Source organism: Protobothrops mucrosquamatus, unplaced genomic scaffold (assembly GCF_001527695.2).
Source record: "Protobothrops mucrosquamatus isolate PMUCROS unplaced genomic scaffold, P.Mucros_1.0 scaffold83, whole genome shotgun sequence".
Lineage (NCBI taxonomy): Eukaryota > Metazoa > Chordata > Lepidosauria > Squamata > Viperidae > Protobothrops > Protobothrops mucrosquamatus.
In genome coordinates this window covers 1,310,671-1,320,779 of record NW_015386460.1, presented here as the reverse complement: position 1 = coordinate 1,320,779, position 10,109 = coordinate 1,310,671, and the positions used below count along the sequence as shown (strand labels likewise).

Here is a 10,109-nt window from a genome sequence, read left to right as displayed (position 1 = left end):
ATTAAGGTTAATAAGATTGAGTATAGATTAAGAGCTTTTGCAGNATTTTTATAAAATGTTTTATAGGTGGCATCTGGATCCTCAAAAATTGTCTTGTATGTACCCCAATTTACAACCTAAGTGTTGGAGATGTGGAAATTTAGATGCATCTTATTTTCATATTTGGTGGACATGTAGGGAAGTTAAAGCATTTTGGATTAAGATATGGTGGAATACTCAAAATATTTTTAAGAAAAAGATAAAAGTTTAAGCCGCAGATATTTTTGTTGGGTATTATGGAAGACTTGGATGCAAAAGAAATGGAATTGATGTTGAACTTTATAACTGCTGCAAGACTATTAGTAGCTCAATATAGGAAAACGGATCGTTTACCTACTATAGAAGAATGGTCACTTAAAGTCTCGAATTTAGCAGAAATGGCCAAGATTTCCGCTTATGTGACGGATCATTCGCAAGAAAGATATATTTTGGTTTGGAGAAGATGGATAGATTATATTGAGCGTAAATATGGGACTAAAAAATATCATTTGGTTTTTGAGTAAATTTTAGAGTATTATTGTTGTGCAAAGGTTAGAATATTTTATTTAGTATTATTTCTAATTATTAAGTGTTATTATTATTGTTTTTAATAATTGTACTGTTTAAAAGAGAGTTAAAGGAGGTTATAGATATGTTATTTTAATAGTTGATTAATGTTAATTAGAGTATGATTATGTTATTGTTAACCCTGTGATTGGCACTGGGAAGTGAGGGGGAGGGGGGGTGGAAGGGTGGGAAGGGGAAAGGGGGATTTATATTGTAAAATTTTATAAAATTTTCAATAAAAAAAAAAAAAAGTTCAGAAAGACCCAGATTGGAAAAGCCTGCTCTACTGAATAAGTAGAACAACTTTTCTTGGGATTTAATCTTGAGAAGTTATGAATTGTATCAGGTGGCATAAATAATCAAAAAGTTAGTTCCTATTCCATTTGCCAAGGCGTATGCTTTAAAAAGTACAGTATTTGTTCTAAATCTGCATATACACATTTTATATGCTACCATATAAACCCACGATCAGGCAGAAGGTGGGACAGGGGCTCCACCCGGGCCTCTTCTGCCAAATGCCATTCAAGGGCAGTCTGATTAGTACTGAGCGGAGTTGCCTATTCGGCATGGCTTGTTGTCTTCGGCTTAAGCCAAATTATAAAACCAACCAGCCTGATCTTCACCGCGGTTGCTGCTCCACACGCCTTCAACTCCGGAACCTTGACGCAAAAGTTATTCCGGCTGAACGCTCCTTGGACGAGTCTTCTAAACAGCGTATGCGCCGGAGCAGAGGCAGCCGGCGCTGGCAGTAGGAGTGAGGCGCGAATATATCTTATCTCCTCCCAAATTTCGTAGCACTGTGAGAATCGCTCGCGGTCGGCCTTCTTGGCGGGCCTCAGAGATTCATAACTAGGACTGGAGCAAGAGGGCGGCCTCAAGGGAGAATCGCGGGCGGGGCGGATCTCTCCACGCCACTGGACACAAAGCGCCGGCGCCGCCTCCGCTTTGTGGGCGCAAAAAGCCCTTGAGAAGGAGGCGTCCGCAAAGATCGCCCAGTCCTTCCTCTCCCCTTTTTTTAGCGAATGACTCGGATATTTCCCAACCTGCCGGCAGCAGCTACAATCTACAGCAAGGGCCGGAGCTGCCTCAGAACCTCCCTGCGAACTCCATGGAGAAGGCAGCTACAGCGGTGCAAAGCCCCGGGGACAACGTGTCAGCGGCCGCGGCTACAGCTAGCAGCAGCGGTGGAGGCAGTAACAGTAGCAGCCGGAGTAGTAGTCGCCCCACGTCAGCGGGCTCCTCGCCTTCCTCTTCTACCAGTCGGGGTCTCTCGGGCCGGCAAGCAGGAGCGGTGGCCGCAGCAGTGGCCGCGAGGCCGGATGGAGGAAGCAGCAGCAGCCCCAGTTCAACTGCGGCCAGTCCAGGAGGGGGCTGTGGCGGCGGTGCTCCCGGGGGACTGGCGGCTGGCAGGAGAACGGAGGCAGTTCTGGAGGGGACTTTGAGCAAATATACCAACCTCATCCAAGGTTGGCAAAGCAGGTACTAAGGAGAGAGGGTTGTTTGCACGGTGGTGAAAAGAACCCCTTGGTCTTCACTGTTAAGAGAAAGAATACAGACTAACTCCCACTCCCTGCCTTGCCCCCGCTTTTTCGAACTTGCGGACTTGCTAAGGTGTGGCGCCGACGATCATTTATTTCTCTTTCTTTCCACTCTTACAAATACTTTTTCTTTAGATTGATGCTCATCCTAAAGGTTATGGGACCCAGCATATAATTTCTCTAACTTTTATTTTTCTGCTTTCCATTCGTCTTCCTAGGATCTTTTTTCTCTCAAATGGGCTGATGCTGTGGAAATTCTCCGCACACAGGACAGTCAGATGTCTGATTGCTTTTAAGGTGTCAAAAATTGCTACTTCCCAAAAAAGTTTCACTAAAAACTGTCACTGCATCATGGTGTATTTCTGAACCTGCGTTTGATGTCTTCTGGTTGTTAAGCTGGCTGTGTCCATCTAACACTTTACTTTGTTGGAGACCTGACATTGTCTGGTGCAAGCTTAACTTTAGTTTTTAATGTGGTATTAAGGCTTTTGAAAATCCAAAAAGCTAGTGGCTGCCATTTGTAAATTTTCCTGCAATGGACACAGTATGCCAGAAATGAGTAAATTGGTCAGGTAAATAACTGACTACTTATGACTATATACTGAAGGTAAAGGCTACAGTATAGAGTTTCCTATTGGCTTTTTAAAAAATTAGAAAAAAATGAAAGAATCTGCAGTTGGACAATAGGATCATGAAGATAAATCAAAATAGTGAAATACTGCACTAATGTGTTTGGAAGCAAAGTTAAAGACCTTTGAAGTAACAGCCATTATCACTTAAAATGATTATTCAGTCACTGAATAACGATTCAATCATCACTTTTGGTGCTTTGTGGTATTTTGGTTAGTTAAAAACTGCTCATCTGTGGGGAGATACATCTATATCTACATAGTTTGCTCAATAAGTTACTATGAGAGAAGATAGTACTGGATATTCTACTTGGCTAATACAAATTAAGCAAAGTGAATCCTGATTTTGTTTTAAAAAATGATCCTGGAATATAAAACTGACAAGTTGGCATCAGATTACAAAAATGTGAGAGTGCTCCTATAATTACTGGCAGAAAATACTGTTTCATTCCCATTTTACCCTTATTTGCTTGAATATTACATTGAAAGAAAACATTCTAATTCTTTCAATAAATATTATTTCACCTAGAATTTAAATCAGTATTGAATAATCACAGAAGTATTAACCGTTGACTGTTCTAATTTAATTTTCTATACTTTATAATTCTTGAATATTAATAATTGCTTTAAAATGATGAAATATTGCCATTTTGGCAGATCATAAGAGTTGGAAGACTTGGTGGCGTTGGATTGAAACTATTATGCATATTTTTCTCTGCAAATAATGCCTTTATGATTGTTGATGTTACAAACGCCATCAAGGGGACATATATTTCTTGGAAGGTGAAATAGAAGGAACTGTAGTAAAAAATCCTATGATTTATGTATTGAAAAACAAATCTTAAATGATATCCATATCTTGCCTTTTTTACAGTATTTACTAAGTAAAGTAAAATAAAAAATGTTCCCTTATTTGTATAAATATGGAGTTGAATGGTACCAATTTTTTCAAGTGGAATAGCTTCTGGCAGTAGTATTAGCATTGGCAAAATCATTCTGATTGTGGATGAATTATGCCTGAGTGCAACAATTGTCTATTACATCTTCATATTATAAATAGCTGGTGGATGATTTTTTAAAATTATTGTAGCTGAAGTTCTATTTTTCTGATAATAAAGTGAAGAAAAGATGCATATTTTATTAACTGATCAAATAGTAAATTGACAGAGACACATAGTACATCAGTATAACCTTTAAGGAACTTGTTCCATAAATAAACTGGTTGGAGATAGATTTTAGGAAAAGGATCCAAGAACAGACCCCATTGTCTTCCTGGCCTAATAACATTTTTTATCAGTTCTATTGTATGATGTTACAGCTAGTGGGCGGATCAGGCCCCCTTTTTGATAAAATCTAATTAGGTAAAGGAATAGTCAGATACTCTTCTTTATCTTACACCACCGGTGTTGTTTTCTTAGTAAGGAACTTGAGATTTTTTAATTGGTATCAACTTAATGCTGTCAAACAAAAGTGTTTCACAGAATGTGCACTCTGATTTTAAATGGATTTGCCCTAAAGTATCTAGAAATAATGATTTCAAAGCAGATACTATATTTTCCATTTTCCTGCTTCCTAATTGTTCTGCAGGAAAGAAATAAAGGGTTTCTTTTCTGTAGCAGACTGTTTACTAAGCAATCTGCAAACACTGTTAAAAGTTCAGGAAACTCTCAGATACAGAATGAAGAGTCACATTATTCCTTATGTAAAGGTCTGTAGTGATATGTATATCTAAATAGTGGATTATTTTTCTTTGTGTTTACAAACAAAATACTATACATGCCTATTAGAGAGCAGCACATAGGAAGAAAACCAGCAGATATTTTTTAAAATTTCTTTTTTAAGTAGGACGAAAGGAACTACAGATAGTCGTTGACTTACAACAGTTTGTTTACTGACTGAAGTTATAACAGCGCTGAAAAAAGTGACTGATGACTATTTTTCATACTACAGCATCCCCATGGTCATGAGATCAGAATTCGCACACTTGGCAACTAGCTCATATTTATGACAGTTGCAGTGACCCTGTTGCGATGACAGTTGCATATGATCACCTTTTGTGACTTTCTGACAAGCAGAGTTAATGGGGAAGCAACAACCGTGTTATTAACTTAACTACTGCGGTTACAAGAAAAGTCGTATAATGGGGCGAAACTCACTTAACAAATGTTTCAATTAGCAAGGGAAATTTGGGGTTCATTTGTAGTTGTAAGTTGAGGACTATCTGTATAGGGAATCTTCGACTTAAAAGAAAATTGGAACCAGAATTTTCATTGTTAAATAAAGCAGTTAAGTGAGTCATGGTTGATTTTATGACCCTTTTTTGCCAAGGTTGTTAAGCAAATTGCTGCTGTCATTAAGTAAATCATGCAGTAGTTAAGTGAATCCAGCTTCTCCTATTGACTGTACTTGCCAGAAGCTAGCTGGGAAAGTCACCAATGATGATTACATGACCCCCAGGACCCTGCAACTATCATAAATACATGCTAGTTGCTCAAGTGCCTAAATTTTAATGTGACCATAGGTATGTTGCAACAGTCTAAGGCCAAGGATCATTTGTAGGTCACTTTTTTCAATGCTGATGTAACTTTGAGCAGTTGCTAAATGAAAGATTGTAAGTCGAGGACTATGTATAGAGCAGTGTGGGGAAGAGAGACTTAGTCCACAGCCTTCTCATTCTATTCTGATAGCGCTACTGCATTCCCTAACTTTAAATAAGCTAGTTTTTTCAACTTGGAAAGTGTTGTATTCTCATGTAATTTTAAAATGCTTGCTAAGTGTTTTTTGTTCTGTGGCATTATCTCTGTTTCTGATTCTTAAGATCAACAAAGATATTTGAGGCTTGAGCTTTACCAGTCCTGACTATTGAATGGTTGTCTCACTATTTACTATTAATTCCAAAGGAATTCAGCTCTAGTGTGTTAAATATAAACATTCATCTGAGGGCACATGGTATAGTATGGTAATCCATGAAAGTTTATGCTGTAACTTGATGTTATTTAAGATGTCACAGGACCCCTTCTTCTTTATGTTGCAATTGCTGCCTCTCTGGAAGTTGTCTTAAATAAGGACATTTTTAGGAAAAACTATTCATTCGTAACTTTTGTTAATTTGTTAAAACTCTCATTTGTGTAATTGTTTCTTGTTTTAAACAGTAAATGATTTGAGTTTTTTAAAATCTGTTTTGTATGAAACCATTTTAGAGGTTTTGTGCAAATCAAATACAGGTAGTAACTGACTTACAACCACTTGTTCAGTAGTTGCATTGAATGAAGAGGATTTGCAATTAGTCTGCATAATAGCAGCACTTTGAGACCATCTGATTGTAGTTCATTTAATGACTGTTCAAAGTTATAGCAACACTGAAAAAAGTGACTTATTGCCATTTTTCATATTTATGATCATTGTAACATCTCCATGGTTATGTGATTTACATTCTGATGCTTGACCGTGTCCTGGGGTCATGTGATCACCTTTTACGACCTGACAAGCAAAGTCAATGGGGAAACCAGGTTCACTTAACAACCATATTACTAATTTAACAGCTGTAGTGATTCACTTAACAAATGAGGCAAGACAAGTAATAAATTGGGGGAAAAATCACTTAACAAATTTCTCACTTAACAACATAAATTTTGGGCTTAATTGTGGTTATAAGATGAGAACTATCTATAAAAGTATGATTCTACTACTAAGTTAAAGAGTTGGTTTTGGGGGAAAGCTAGGCAGAAATGTTATACTCCTGCTGACTGTGTAGGCCAGGGGTCTTCAAACTTGGCCCTTTTATGACTTGTGGACTTCAATTCCCAGAATTCCTCAGTCAGCGTGCCTGGCTGAGGAATTCTGAAAGTTGAAGTCCACAAGTCATAAAAGGGCCAAGTTTGAAGACCCCTGGTGTAGGCTTTTTGCAAGTAACTGTTGGCCACTCTAGCAATAGAATGTAGAAGTACTTTTCATCTATGGTATCAGGAGGACCTTTCTGTATTTATACCATTCTGTTTCTCCTGAATGTTGTTGTTCTTCTGGTATTTATAAGGAGATAAGAATAGTCCTGCTGGGTCAGGACCAGCCCTTCCATTAGTCTAACTTTTTTTGTTTTAAGTAAATTTAAAGTGGCTCACTGCTCATGTGCCTCAATAATTCTTGCATACTTAGCTTAAATTACAGTGCATTTTACACTTAGTTAATCAACCTGAAGACATCTAGCCTTTTATGCAGGAACTCAAAATGATGTACAAAGTGCTCCTTCCTTCTATTTTTTAAAATTTGTTATTTATTTGTACTGGATACCCACAATAACCTTACCTTGTCAGGTAAGAGAAAGAGTGACTGCCACAGAGTCATCTTGCAAGCTTCCACTGCTAAGGGAGGGTTTATTTTTGTTGTTCCTAGTCCAATTCAACCTCTATAGTAATTATTCCTGTTCCTCTTAAGTAATTAGTTATTTTTCTTACTGTTTCTACTAATGTTTCTAGAAGAAATGTTAAGCTGATGAACCTTCAGTTTTAAAAAATTTTTAAGTTTCCTTTGAAAAATTGGTCCACATTGGCTACTTCCAGTCCTCTAGATCTGACCCTGATTTGAGATGAGTGAGCTAAAATAGAAAATGACTTAGAAAATTCTGCAGATGCTAATGTGGTTTATTGATTTGGGTTGTTTTGGTTCACTTCTGGATAGAATATACATAATAGAGTCCAAAGATATCTGTGACGTTTTGCAAAAAAGTCTTTTAACATTTTATCTTTAAGGAGACGAGAAAATTCTGAATACATATTGTAAAATTTATACTGAGAGAAAAAAACAGTCTCTCATCTTTAATCTTACTACTTTGAACAAGTCACTGATTTCAATGAGTTACTCAGTTGTCAAATATGGTGAAAATGTATCCTTTCAATAGTTTCTGCTTTCTTAACTAGGAAAACAAAACTAAAATTCTTATATAACTTCCATTTATTTTGTACTAAGTTAATTTCTACAGCACAGCCTTCTGCATGTTTAGTAAAAATACTATTCACTTCATTAATTGTTGAATACAGCTTGTGTAATAAAAGGAAAGAATGTTTTCTAGTGGTGGCTGACCAGATTCTCCTGGGATACTTGCAAAGAGGGAGGGAGGGAGGAAGAGAGAGAGAGAACAAGAGAGAGAAATTGTATTTATTTGCATATTTATATATTTACAACTGCATGATTTCACAACTGATTTGTATAAAAATAATAAAACATTTTAATTTATTATTTATGAGATAATTTCTATGTAGAGAAAAATATGAAATAAATACAGGCAATAGTATCTGCAACTCTGGATACAGAACCCTATGCCTGAATGGTTAACTAAAAGAACACACCTCACAAAAAACTGCAGCATGTAACAGGTATCTCAGACCACAAAATCAAAAATTCTTAGCTAGTTTGAAAGGTGATAGAAGTGATTTGTCTCCTAGGTTCTTGGCTTATGATTATTCATTTAATAACAATTCAAAGTTATGACAGTACTGGAAAAGTACCTATGAAATATCCTCAAAGTTACAACTGTCACCCTTTCTCCACAATCACATGATCACAATTTTATGGGGGGGGGGGTTTTGAGCATTTTAAAGTTACAACTGGAGCATATTCCTTCATTAGGCATTTTTAGATTGTATTGATTTTAGTAGGATGGATTTATGCATATATTTGTTTGCTGGATCTGTTGACCTATTTGCCCTTGCTCTATTCAATATTTTCATTTTTCTACAGCAGGTGGCTGTCAGCCCTCTCAGGTAAACTCAGACAACACTAAATGAACTATCTGCCCAGAGTCACTTGTTGAGATGGGGGGGGGGGGCTATATAAATTGAATAAATAAATAGTTACTAGTAAGTAAGTAAATAAATAAATACTAATTTTACTTTATTGAAAGATTACATTAAAATAATCATACAGGTGTGGAAGTACAGATTTCCCAGGTGCCACTTTTAATTGCTTGATCCATTAGGGAGGGTCCTTTCTAAGTTTCTTTCCCTAACTCTTGAGCTACTGGGGGCCCCTGCTCCTCTTGTCTGATTGTTTCCTAAACAGCATCTCTTCATTTCCTTCCCCAAGTCATCCACACATTCAGTTAGAGAGACAGATTTATAGACAGACTCTGGACTGGAAACCAAGGAAAATCAAGACTTGCTACTTAGATGGGCAACCACGGGGGAATTTCAAGGCTGTAGACTGGATTGGAAAGTAAAAAAAAAAAATCTGTAAGATGGCAGTGGCAAACCACTTCCATACTGCTACTAAGTAACCCAAATTAATGAACCAGTATAGTTATCAGGAGTGCGGCTTGATTCAAGAATTTGTGATTTATAAACTATCTTAAGGAGCAAATTCCTTAAAGCAGCAGTTTTTAATCAATTAATTACCAAGACTGTGCAGAACTTTCGATTTAAAAGGCAAAAAGATCCTTTGGGTTGCCTGGGATGGAGATATTGCCCCTTCCAGTAATTTCTGAAGAACAAGCTTGCCTTTTTTCTGGGAAAACTCATAAACTCCCTGATCTCAGGAAAAAGGCACGTGGTAGAGCTCCCTTCAGGAAAATAATTATAGTATTCTCAGAAATTACTGTTAAAAGAAGATATGCTGTACTTTACAGATAGAGATAGTGTGACATTATATTTACCTTAGTAGCTAGTGATAGTATTCTGATAATTGTTAATATCCAATATATACTTTTAATTCCTCATCTAATAATAATGGAAAAAAACTTATCAAGGAAAGGTGAAGGAAGTTTTGTTTATATCAAAAAGAATAAGAGATTATATCATTTTTTTCTGGATTTATCCATAGGGAAGATTGGCAAGAACTCATACAAACTCAAATAATGCAAGATTATAAATAAAAAAAACAATAGGCTGGTGGAATTGTTCTGTGTAAATCTTGGGAATTTATTAGGTTGTCCTAATAAACTGGTTTTCTCAATTGCAATGTATGGCTGTGAAAGTTGGACCATAAGAAAGGCTGAGCGACAAAGAATTGAGGCCTTTGAAGTATTTATTTATTTATTTATTTTATTTAATTTATATGCCGCCCTTCTCCCGACAGGGACTCAGGGCGGCGCACAACATATTTAAAACCAGAACATATATACAATCCCCCCCTTAAAACCGAATTAAACCGAATTTTAATGTTGCGTCTTCCAAATATTTAAAACCCAATGTAAAATCCACCCTAGGTCAGGTCCGCTTGCTGGAAGAGCCATGTCTTGAGGGCGCGACGGAAGGTAAGGAGATCCGGAATTATCCGGATCTCGGGGGGTAGTTCATTCCAGAGGGTAGGGGCACCCACAGAGAAGGCCCTCCCCCTGGGGGTCGCCAGCCGACACTGCTTGGCCGAC

The 10,109-nt window shown here is 37.2% G+C and overlaps 1 protein-coding gene across 1 annotated transcript in view; it reads left to right on the top strand.

The window, feature by feature from the left end:
- Window positions 1-1,693: 1,693 nt before the first annotated feature.
- The window catches only part of OSBPL10 (oxysterol binding protein like 10), a 71,066-nt gene continuing 62,650 nt past the window's right edge, over window positions 1,694-10,109 (top strand). The window contains exon 1 of the mRNA XM_029283430.1: window positions 1,694-2,064. Coding sequence (XP_029139263.1) covers window positions 1,694-2,064 — 371 coding nt within the window. The remainder of the gene's footprint in view (window positions 2,065-10,109) is intronic.